Source organism: Musa acuminata, chromosome BXJ2-10 (genome assembly GCF_036884655.1).
Source record: "Musa acuminata AAA Group cultivar baxijiao chromosome BXJ2-10, Cavendish_Baxijiao_AAA, whole genome shotgun sequence".
Classification (NCBI taxonomy): Eukaryota; Viridiplantae; Streptophyta; class Magnoliopsida; order Zingiberales; family Musaceae; genus Musa; species Musa acuminata.
In genome coordinates, this window is record NC_088347.1 from 26,120,300 (window position 1) to 26,132,860 (window position 12,561).

The 12,561-nt window shown below is 36.9% G+C and overlaps 1 protein-coding gene across 2 annotated transcripts in view; it reads left to right on the forward strand.

The window, feature by feature from the left end:
• Positions 1 to 10,739, forward strand: part of LOC135624738 (guanine nucleotide exchange factor SPIKE 1-like) — a 30,406-nt gene extending 19,667 nt beyond the window's left edge. The window contains exons 21-31 of one of the 2 annotated variants that reach the window (XM_065128650.1): positions 1,491 to 1,621; positions 2,432 to 2,507; positions 2,597 to 2,707; positions 5,243 to 5,425; positions 5,865 to 6,008; positions 7,236 to 7,403; positions 7,485 to 7,832; positions 7,917 to 8,249; positions 8,722 to 8,907; positions 8,996 to 9,970; positions 10,214 to 10,739. In XM_065128650.1, the coding sequence (XP_064984722.1) occupies positions 1,491 to 1,621; positions 2,432 to 2,507; positions 2,597 to 2,707; positions 5,243 to 5,425; positions 5,865 to 6,008; positions 7,236 to 7,403; positions 7,485 to 7,832; positions 7,917 to 8,249; positions 8,722 to 8,907; positions 8,996 to 9,970; positions 10,214 to 10,468 (2,910 nt within the window). In that variant the 3' untranslated portion in view covers positions 10,469 to 10,739. The remainder of the gene's footprint in view (positions 1 to 1,490; positions 1,622 to 2,431; positions 2,508 to 2,596; positions 2,708 to 5,242; positions 5,426 to 5,864; positions 6,009 to 7,235; positions 7,404 to 7,484; positions 7,833 to 7,916; positions 8,250 to 8,721; positions 8,908 to 8,995; positions 9,971 to 10,213) is intronic. The other variant, XM_065128651.1, reaches the window with a different exon arrangement.
• Positions 10,740 to 12,561: the final 1,822 nt, after the last annotated feature.

A 12,561-nucleotide genomic window follows, 5' to 3' on the forward strand; every position in this document is an offset into this window, starting at 1 on the left:
CAAGCTTGAAGGTGTGAGAAGTCGGGAACATTTTATTGGAGTCCATTATACTAATGAAGTTATTAAAAAATGCCTTCAAATATAATAGAAACAGATTATTAGAAACAGGAAAAAGGAAATACATGCTACCATGGCAAACAGTGGGAAACATGGGTGTTGCTGGAACAATTGAGTACTCTGGAAGCCTGCCCAAAGGTCTCAAGTTATGTAGCGGTTTTTTTAGGGATTTCATCTCTTAACTGGGGTTACTTCATTATGACAGAAGTAGAAGCCTCCCAAGCAAAATTTTGATGGTGGAAAGAAAGAAAGAAAGAGAGATATTGTTGTTGTAAATATTGTTAAAATGTCCAAAAGCTATACCAGAGCTTCACAAGATGATATTTAACTCAGTTATCTATTAGATACGACCCAAGTTTAGTGCAGTTTTAGTTCCATTTGTTGATGAAAGTGCCCCTTTCAGTGTGGTCTTATACCTGAACTGGCATCTACTAACGATTGTTATTTGTGAAAGAGACATATATTAATGAAACTGCACATCTTCAAAGACATGACTATCCAATTTTGACTTTGTACAGAAAGGTTTTTACTTACAAGAAAGTGAAAGCAATGTGTAAACACAGTCTCATTTTCTCTTGTGCCATAACAAACTTTGAATCTGTTTGTAACTTTAATTCAGGAAATCTGACTTCCTATCATATAAACACAACTTGTGTTTCACAAAAGTTAAGTTTAGGTCACTTTGACTTTTATCAAAGAAAATAGCCCCTAAGAGTCCTAAATGAACTCAAGTATGGTGTATGATTGAATGGAAACTCAGCATCTGTCTCTTGCCATAGAAGGAGTCCTGTTATGTTGGATTATTTTCATTAATTTAGATGATAGAAAAAGCTACGTGCAGTGTAAATGTTTTCTCTTTTTCTTTATCATGAGGAGTCCTGACTCCTAATTAATAGAAAATATATCCACTATTATATCTATGAAAGGGAAATTATAGGAATTTGAAATGCTTAATGCATAATTACATTTAAATAAATGCATTCCTGTACAAAGTGCAAGGAAAGTCATCTTCTCACTTTTTTGTTTTCCTTTTTATTCTCACTAAATTTATTTTGCTTAAATCAATCTATCTTTTAGGGCCTAAATCTTTTCTTGCCTTACAATTTCCTTTGCTTGACCACCATTGAATCACTTTCTTTCTGCAATTGATTATTTACCGGTGACTTGTAGTCTTTTATGTAGGACATTCTAGATGATGTTTGTTTATTTCTTTATTTTTCTCATGCATATCTTATCTCCATAATTTGTTGCAAGGTTCGCTTTATTAAATATAGGTTTTTTTTTGTTAAAAGGCCAAAAGTTGTACATGAGTAGCTCCTTGAAATGGACGTGCTATAACTTGTTTCTGATATCTATACTCTGTTTGCTGTGACATATATTGAGATAGACAAGCTAAGCTTTTTAGAATCTAGGCTGATGATCTTTTTTTCCAGGTTTCATTGTATATGGACAAGTTTGCTGGGGTTTGCCAATCAGTTTTGCATGATTGCAAACTGACCTTCTTGCAAATAATATGTGATCATGATCTCTTTGTGGAAATGCCTGGGAGAGATCCTTCAGATAGGTAGATTTGGAAGCTGTTTTTGTCCAATTAGTAATTATAGTCGTTAATGCAGTTAACATGTTGAATCCTAATTCGTCTATAGTACTGCTAACATTTTTTATGCTTCATATTCAGAAGAATGCTAATGCTAGGGGCGTGTCTTTTATAAATATCTCTCTGGAAATTAAAATAACTATGCATTTGTTTTTGGCACTAATGCAAAAAATTGTAGAAATCCCAAATGAACATTTTGGAATAGGTTCTTGTTTTTATGATTTTATCAGTGTACCTTTTGATTTTTGCAACTTAAATTACTTTTCGAGATGTGTATGTGTTTTGCACAAATGCACACACAGTATAAGTAAAATTACTCAGATTTTGATGGATGCACAGAGATGCATTGGTCCCATTGTTAAATGTTCTTATTGTTGGCTGTAATGTGTATCAAGACTTTATCCAACTTGTGAAAAATCAGAATGTGTTAAATGTGAGATTCTACCCAGAATAAGAAGTTATATGCTAATGAACTATGATGAACCATCTCTGAAAAGCTTGGGACATATTGTGATCTTGATAGATTTTCAAACACCATGATTATAACCATGATTGGTTATTGCATTTGAAATTTATATAGTTTCTATGATTTTATGCCCATTTCTCCTTTGAACTTTCTTAGCTGATTTAACCTTTCTCTCTGTTTTACTTACTAATGAAATATATGCTAAGGTCAAAATTTTCTCAAATGTGAACAATTTATTCAAGGTGCCCTTTCTAGAGGTTACATTTTGCCTTTGTTGGTGGATGGTTCTCACGTAATTCTTTGTTGAACAGAAATTATCTCTCATCCGTTTTAATTCAGGAAATATTCCTCACCTTGGATCACGATGATTTATCACAACGGGCAAAGGTAGGATGTTGTGCATTGTGTGTTTGGATGATTTAACAGGTTCTCCTTACAATGTTGAACTTCTAAAACTTTTGTATTGGTCAACATAGGCAGCTCGCATCTTGGTGGTCCTAATGTGCAAGCATGAGTTTGATTCTCGTTACCAAAAAAGTGAGGATAAGTTGTATATAGCTCAGTTATATTTCCCACTAATTGGTCAGGTAGGGTAAATGGCCAAACTTTCTTGTTCCATTTTCTCCATTTTGGGTAGTTTTTTCTTCTTTAGATAAACTTGTATCCTAGTCCAGGACTAGTTACTGCATTGATGGTTAAGCATAGTGTTATTTGAGACAAATTTTTTTTTTTTCATTGCTTTTCTTCAGGGTTGTTGCTTGAGAAGCTTGAATAGAGTTTAAACACTGTATTTTGCTCTGTTAAAAAATTACTCATTGTAGATTCATCTTTGTCAGTATATGCAATTTTTGGTTGCTTTTGACTCATAAATAGAATAATTTATGTATTATGTTTCAATAACTTGAATATAACTGAGCATCTATGGAGTTTAGGTAGCAAAATTTGAATACCAGTGTGATAATGATTTCGACAAGGGAATGTAATTTCTAGTACTGGATCTGTATCAGTCCATGGCTAAACTAGTATGACTCGGTTGGCATGTACTGAAGTACCAAATTTCTGATTGGAAAGAGGAGACGGAGGATGACGTGTTGAAGATATATCAGCGGCAATGGAAGGTGGCAGGCAGGTGGTGTCTGAGGAGTTGCACATCTGCAGCATGTGAGAAGATACTAAGAAAACCTATGCACAGGGTATTGTGAAAAAGAAGGGGACTGGGACACCCGAAAAGGGGCAGTCCATATCCTGGTTCACGCTAGGAGCCTAGGACTGGTAAACACTGGTCAGTATGAACTTCCATGGTTTTTCAATCCATGGTTTCGGCTATCAGTTGACTAGTACGGTACTAGTGTATATCATACTGACCTTTACTATCTTGTATGTCAGAAATAAGTAAAAAGATTAAATACTGATTGATGCCAACCTCTATGGTTTGGAACTGGTTTGGGGTTGAACCAGTAAATTTCAGTCGGTACGTATTGGTTCAACTGATATATGAAGCCATGTTGTTTAGATCTGATAACCAATTGTGCTTAGGTATTTCAGGTCCAACTTGTATTTACTTTAGGGGGGTACCTAGTTTTTCTTCAAGCACAGCATCATTGAAGCCATTCTGTGTTCTAGCTGATACTTTACTCCCAAGAAACCTGAATCCGCTGAGTAGTGCATGCTATTCAGCCTATTAAATAAGAAGAGGTGAATCTTGATGCTGTTGTTCCAGGGGAAGCCTAATCTATTGATCGTCAAGGCAGTTTTGGCCCAAATTATGGACATAGCCACGGTGTTAGTACTAATGAAAAATTTTCTTATTGCCCATATTTGTTGAGCACTTTTTATAAGTTACAAACCTGACACTAGTTATCTATATTCTGTATTTGATTTTAACGTAGCCATGTGTAATGAGAAAACACTCATCGTAGAGTCCACTGACAAGCATGAAACCGGCTGAATTGTCATAGTGACTAATGTTACATGACTTGTGTCAGTGTGTTTTATTATAAATGCTTGTATGTATTCTATGTGAAGGAAAGTGATGTTGAACCTGTTCCAGAAGAATAGTTAATCACATGCATAACACAAAATATGGGACCCTGATTCCCTTTTTCGACCTTGTTAATAATTGCAAAATATAACTTTTGAATTTATTACTGTCAACCTTAGGGGAAATTTTAGTATGAAAACCCTTGTAGCACTTTGGTGATTTTTGTCTATTTTTCTCTTTTATTGATGACAAAACTAAAACAACCTCTACTGCCATCCTTGGAAATCATTTAAAAAACCCTTGTGGCAGTTTGTGGATCGGTTCTTTTAAATTTTTTTCTAGATTTTGCCTGTTTCTCTTAATACTTAGTTTTATGATATTATCTTCTCCATCTCGTTCTAATTTTATTTGATGTCGCCGAAGTGACAGTTGTATGATATTATAGACTATGCTGATAACCACCTGCAGTTTTTATGTCGAAATCGAGAAAATCTTAAGTCCAACTTGTAACCTATTATTTTTATGTTCTTTTTACTAAGTTTTTCTGTACTGCAGTGTACCACTCGGTATGGATGGTATGTATTAGCCCTACAGGGGACCGGTATAGGTGGTACATTGGTACGCTCTCATGTACCATGTGTTGTTATGCTCGGTATAGCTTGGTACAGTTTGTTATGTATCATACCGATAGCTAGTCGGTACATCGGTACGGACTAGTAAGGCAAACCATACTTTTTACATGGGTGAATGTTCAAAGATATTTGATGTGTGCATGTGTTTGCAGTGATTATTCAATCATTTATGATCTTGAAGCTATGATTTTTGTTTGATTACTTGGCAATTACCTTGTGATTGGTCAATCATGTTCACAATACAGCAATTTCTGTATTAAGTTGTACTTTCTCTATTTTGAATTAGGCTTTGCAAATGGTACAAATAAATCTTTCTAGTAGCAACATGCATGCATTGTTAAGAATTTTAATTCTAATAGCTGAGGTATATGGTTTCATGTTTTCTGTGTTAAAATTTTACTAATTAAAAGGAAAAAGCTTCTGCAGAATATGATCCTCTGGCTTTGCCTTTTTCTTTGCCATATTTGTGATCACCAATGTGATAACACCATTTCTTTTATATATTGCAGATACTAGATGAGATGCCCGTGTTCTATAATTTAAATGCTGTTGAAAAACGTGAGGTCTTAATTGTCATTTTGCAAATTGTAAGGAATTTGGATGATCCATCACTTGTTAAAGCATGGCAACAGAGTATTGCTCGAACCAGATTATTTTTCAAACTCCTTGAAGAATGTCTTTTGCACTTTGAGGTTCGTATTGCATCTTCTCATGCATAAGTTTGTCATGGGAAGATCTAGTAGCTCTCGTTTCAGCCGCATTGCAAAATTTTCACTATTTTTTTAAGCCCTCCCGATTTATAGACATACCACATTACTGTTTTTTCCTTGTTGTTCAGAAGAGCTGGTAGCTGTTTGAATGTGATACATGCTTGTCCATCTTTCAATTAGCCTGGCTGCTTCTTTAGAATTATATTCCAACATTATCAAAGTTTTTTAGCCTCCCTACTTTGTAAATTTTCCACTCATTTGCTCTTTTAAGAAAACAACTATCGATTTCTTTTTCTTCTTTGCCGGTGTTATTTATTTCATTGAGCTCTTTCCTGTGGTTGGGTTGGAGGGTGGGTGATGGGAGTTTAGTTGTAATGTGCATCATTCCACTTTTTTCACTTTTTATTGTTTCATCTGGTAGCATAAGAAGCCAGCAGACAGCTTGCTTTTGGGATGTAGTTCACGCAGCCCTGACAACGAAGGACATGCTTCTCCAAAGTACTCTGATCGTCTTTCCCCTGCAATTAATACGTATCTTTCTGAGGCTTCCCGTCAAGAAGTTAGAGTATGTCCCACTTTTACACAGTTAATATGCACCTTATATTCTCTAATTTGGTATCTAGCTTGAGCGATAAGTATTTATTCGTTAATTTCATGCACTATGTTGTTTTAATTTTGACTCATCTCCTCAAGCTCTCCTAAAATAGACCTTCACAGATTTTGTTGATTATTTTACTGCACAAAGAAAGTTTTAGCGTGTCAAAGATTAGTCATTTGTATAGTCAAAGGGTGTGGTCATACAAATTAGTTATCATTTTTGTCAACTTCTTGTTGTAAAGTAGAATTTTGGCTACAGGTAACTATTCTGAACCAGCCCTGATTAATGGTGACAGGCCCAAGATTATGTCAATGTAGTTCTTTGCAAGTTTAATTGTAGGTTACTTTACAATGTATTTTATACTGACAGATCAATGGTGACAGATTCAAGAGTATGGTTGATTTTATGCCACCATAAAATCAGTGAGACTGACATGCAAGCCTGAGTGCCGTGTGTTCGACTACCAAGCATGAAGGACAATTAACAAGCATGAAGGACACTATCATCTGAAGAGAAGAGAGATAAAAATTGGAAGAAAGGTGAAATGAATGGGCTTCTGGGGTATTAGCTCTCTCGTAGAGGGAAGTCGGGTAGAGGAAAGCGTGGAACAGTTCTCTCTTTGTCTGGCTCCACTGCTAACAGATGTTTTCATTTCTAATTCTCTCTCCTGATTTCTTGATGTCTGACATTGAGGTTGTTGTCTGGCCCAGGCTGCTTTTGAGGCCAGTCTTTGTAGCTCAGCAAACTGACAGTATATTAGTTGCTTGAAATTGACGTCATCTGTAATGCCTACTTCCTATGTTTTACTCTCATGCCTACCTTTTTACTTTCTCATCTGATCAATCTGACGTTGATATCTGAATCTCAGAATGTTGTATGGACATGCTTTATTGCTATGGTCTGCTTAATTTTGATGTAGTTTTTAAGATCTCAAGTGAATCTAGCAACATTCCATTTATAACTGCTACTCATGAAAATTAATTGTTGTCTTGTATTACTTCACAAAGTTCATTTTAGTTATGGACATTACATTACTTCACATAAATTTTAAAAAGTATTGGCTTGTACAAAGCTCACTGACAAATATAAGCAATGTGTGCTATATCTGTCAAGACCAATTTAGTTAATCTTCTAGTAATGATGATGCCTTATTTTCTGACCATTGAATTCTATGACTATGTGTTGCTTCCTCAGGGGACACCTGAAAATGGATATTTGTGGAACAGAGTCAGTCCTCAGCTAAGCTCACCTAACCAACCATATTCTTTAAGGGAAGCTCTTGCACAAGCACAATCTTCTAGAGTTGGAGCTACAACCAGAGCTTTAAGAGAGTCTCTCCATCCTATACTGAGGCAAAAATTGGTACATCTCATAGGTTCTTGAATTAATGTCTCTCAATTCCAAAATCACAGAATGGGTTTTACACCTTCAAATTTATTGCAGGAAGTTTGGGAAGAAAATTTGAGCACTGCAATCAGCCTTCAGGTTCTGAAGATTATTGACAAGTTCTCAGTTGCTGCAGCATCTCAAAGCATTGCCACTGACTATGGAAAGCTAGATTGTATCACATCTATTTTGATGGGCCTCTTTTCTCGGTATCAACCATTGTCATTTTGGAAAGCTTTCTTTCCTGTGTTCAGCCATATATTCAGTGTTCATGGTGCAACACTGATGGCAAGAGACAATGATCGCTTCTTGAAGCAAGTTGCATTTCACCTCCTACGGCTTGCAGTTTTTCGCAATGACTCCATCAGGAGAAGGGCTGTCCTTGGTCTGCAGATACTTGTTAGGGTAAGGATGTTGATTTTTTCAGATGACATCTTCTGAAGAATTTGCATCAAGTATAAAATATGAATATTTACATTCTACCTACAGAACTCATTTTACTATTTCACGAACACAACACGGCTGAGGGTCATGCTGACAATCACCTTGTCAGAGTTGATGTCTGATGTACAAGTAAGTCAGATGAGGCCTAATGGTTCTCTTGAAGAGAGTGGCGAAGCTCGACGACTCAGAAAATCACTGGAGGAAATGGCAGATCAAAGTACGACCATAAAACTAATAAATGATTGTGGACTTCCTGGCAATGCACTTGAGGCAATTCCAGAATGTTCAACAGATAATATTTGGTCTTGGTCAGAGGTCAAATATCTATCGGACAGTCTTCTTCAGGCACTTGATGCAGGCCTTGAACATGCACTTCTGGTAAAATTTATATGTATTATTTTAGCATGGAACCTTATTATGAAATTAACATTTTGCTTCATCTAGAATTAATGTGGATATCTTGCCCATGTTAAACATGTGTGGTATGTTAATGTTTTACGTTAATGTTTTTTTCGAATTATTTTGATGCTCAAGTTACCAAATATTCATTTGTTATACTGTAAAGTTTCTGTAACATCAGAGGGAACATGGGAAAAAAATAAAGTGTTTCAATGTCTTTTGACTTGTCTCATAGTGTAGTTTTGTTCTTTAACTTCAAAATTTTAATGATAGTCAGGACAATAAATATTTTTTATCGCTTTAAATTTTTATCCAGTCTTACTCTTTACAGTGGGCTTATATTTTGCTATTCATTAATTACAACTTGGAATTGCTTTTTGAAACTGTGTTCCTGTCTTCCTGATTATTGAAGTCCTATCTTTAGGTTTCATGCAGTTCTCATTGGTTGCAGGCTTCTATTATGACTGTAGATAGATATGCAGCTGCCGAGAGCTATTATAAGCTTGCAATGGCTTATGCATCTGTTCCTGATCTTCACATTATGTGGTTACTGCATCTGTGTGATGCTCATCAGGAGATGCAATCATGGGCAGAAGCAGCTCAATGTGCAGTAGCTGTTGCTGGTGTCATTATGCAGGTGAGGATTCTGAAGTGTAACCTCATTTGTCTTTATGCAGCTTCATGTTATTATCTTTGTGTTCTCTCTGGCTTGTCCCTGTCTTTAGGCCCTTGTTGGAAGGAATGATGCAGTTTGGAACAGAGAACATGTGGCTTCATTGCGTAAGATCTGCCCAATGGTCAGCAGTGCAGTTACTGCTGAGGCATCTGCTGCTGAGGTGGAAGGATATGGTGCATCAAAGCTCACTGTTGATTCTGCAGTTAAATACCTTCAGCTAGCAAATAAGCTTTTCTCGCAAGCTGAGCTTTATCATTTTTGTGCCAATATTTTGGAACTTATAATTCCAGTCCATAAAAGCAGAAGGGCATATGGCCAACTCGCAAAATGCCACACATCCCTTGCAAGCATCTATGACTCGATTCTTGAGCAAGAGTCGAGTCCGATACCCTTTATAGATGCTACCTATTACCGAGTTGGATTTTATGGAAATCGATTTGGAAAGCTAGATAGAAAGGAGTATGTATACCGGGAGCCACGAGATGTTCGTCTAGGTGACATAATGGAAAAACTAAGCCACATATACGAGTCCAGGATGGATGGCAGTCATACCTTGCATATCATACCAGATTCTCGACAAGTCAATGCCGAAGAGTTACAGCCTGATGTCTGTTATCTACAAATTACAGCTGTGGATCCTGTTATGGAGGATGAAGACCTTGGCAGTAGAAGGGAGAGAATTTTCTCTCTGTCTACCGGTAGCGTACGTGCCCGAGTTTTTGACAGATTCTTGTTTGATACTCCATTTACAAAAAATGGAAAGACACAAGGAGGCCTAGAGGACCAGTGGAAGAGACGAACAGTGCTCCAAACAGAGGGCTCATTTCCTGCTTTGGTGAATAGGCTTTTGGTTGTCAAGTCTGAATCCTTGGAGTTCTCTCCTGTAGAAAATGCAATTGGAATGATAGAAACCAGGACAGCGGCATTAAGAAACGAGCTAGAAGAGCCTCGTAGCTCGGAAGGTGACCATCTCCCGAGGCTTCAAAGTCTACAGAGGATACTCCAAGGCAGTGTCGCTGTGCAGGTAAAACATTTTTTCTTTAACGAGTTATTTTGCTACAGATTATAGATTGCTTGTTTTGCTACAGGTAAAAGTACTTGTTTTGTTAGGAATTGATTGAAGTCTCCTGGTCACTATAGATTATAGTAGGTCATGTTAGTCTCAATCTGTATTCTTTGATTGTATAGATTTTTGGTTTGTTGATATTTAGTTTTCTTCTCATGTGACAAATCCTTTCGATGATGTATTCTGGACCTTTTGATACAGGTGAACAGCGGTGTTTTAAGTGTTTGCAAAGCTTTTCTATCTGGTGAACCTGCTACAAGGCTTCGGTCGCAAGAACTGCAGCAACTCATTGCCGCATTGCTTGAATTTATGGCTGTTTGCAAACGTGCAATCCGGGTACACTTTAGACTGATAGGTGAAGAAGATCAGGACTTCCATACGCAGCTTGTAAATGGGTTCCAGTCCCTTACAGCTGAGCTTTCTCACTACATTCCTGCCATCCTTTCAGAGCTTTGACTACCTTTTCTTTTTCCCTTGTAACCTGCTTATATGCTGCTTGTTTTCCATTGGTGCCGATGTTCATATTTTTGTAAAATTATTTTTTGTTGTATATGGCCTCGTCTTGACAACATGGTCTAGAATTATCTACTGGTTCCATTTTGTTTTGTCTTTTTTAAGATTAAGATCCATCTACTTCTCGACAAGGAGATGGCATTAATGTACTATGGAAATTGTTACGGATTGACAGTCAACATGGTGGCCTGCTTTATTGAGGCTTCTTTTATCATTTTTAAAGAGCCTTTTGTTCTGGGCCGTAAAGCTGAAGCTATGATAGATAGTCCACTGAGAAGAATGTCTTCGAGTCATCAATGCAGGATTTTGAAAATTGTCTGGGCTAGTTTGAAAAGCATTTGCGATATCTAAAGAAAACATCCTTGCAGTTTTGAGTAGATGATGTTCTCTTTATATTTGTCATGGCTAATTTGCAGCAGTTAGGTTTGAACTGTGAGTGGCTACTGCTCACATTCCAGCCAATAAAGAAAATCCTGAATAAGGAACTCTAATGCTTGTTCCAGTTCTTCTATACTATTCTATATTAGGGATAACTTATGAGAAGGAAATTTAATGTTTGTTTCCATTGTTTTGCATCTCTTATTTTCTAGGGATATTCCTATTATGAGCTCAGTGGAACTCGAAGGTGAGGCAGTTTAGGTGGTGTTAAATGTTTGTTTGGGTCTCATGCAGTGTAGGGGGTGACATTTTGGGTGGTGTTGAATCATCGTTAGTGCATGTTATGTGGTCTTATAAAGTCATTGTGAATATGATTGTAGTCGAAAAGCAAAAGTGGCTCCCGTGGTTTTACAAGTCATTGGATCTTTTCTTGATGCAAGGGCTCGTGTGCAATGCTTGCAAGACATAGGGCTGAGGTGGAGAATAAGAACATGATATTTCAAGTTAAGCACTTTTGGCCAATTACCACTATAAGCTTGTTGCTCAACCTCCTTTTGCTTGTAAACAATCATGGCATTCTTCTTTCTTGAAGCTTTTGCAATTGTATCCATGTGAGAAGATTCTGCTACTCTTACAAATATTTATTTCACTGTATTGGTCTTTTATCTGCACAGGCGAAAGGTTTCAGAGGAACGCCGTGATCGGTTAAACATGGGATCTCTGCAAATCCGTGTCTTGTATTGCATTCGATATGGTTGCTTCCTAATGAGCATAGGTCACTAGCTTCCAAGAACTCCACTGTTGTTTTAGGATGTATCTTTGGGAAGGTAATGGTAAATCAGATGAACGAATGTTGCACAACTTTGGAATCAATATCCAAAAGGTTTGTTCCTTTTGGATATTAATCATTTTGGAATTTACTCTGTGGTGGGTGCCTGTACAGTTACACCTCCGAATAAATGACTTCATTGTACTGATTTGGCCAATACAAATATCCTTTTTTCTTCATTCCAGTTGTTTGGGATTATATATATATATATATATATATATATATATATATATATATATATATATATATATATATATATATATATATATATGTGTGTGTGTGTGTGTGTGTGTATGTGTATATATATATATATATATATATATATATATATATATATATATATATATATATATATATATATATATATATATGTGTATATATATATATAGAGAGAGAGAGAGAGAGAGAGAGAGCGCCTGTAATTGTAAATAGGCAGTTACAAAGGGGTGAAAAGTGTTGCCCGGGACCGTGGGCCTCGTTTACCTTCTGCGGAATGGGTCTGCTCACCGACGGTCACAGTAACATAACGAAAGTTGGACGAATTTCCGGGTTTTAATTGTCTTTGGGGCTCTTTAACCGCCTAATAGAACAAGGCAACCTTACCGGAAGTACATTCACCGGGTTGGCTCTGCTCACCGTAAGCCATCGTACACCATCTGCATCTTGGGTCTGCTCACCGCAGGTCATAGTAAGATAACGGAAATTCGGCGAATTACCTGGTTTTATTTTTTTTTGGGGCTCCTTAACTGCCTCGTGGAACTAGGTAACCTTACCTAGAAGTAGAGTCACCTCCTCCCCCCGCTCTGCTGGGTCAAGTCACCGCCAGACC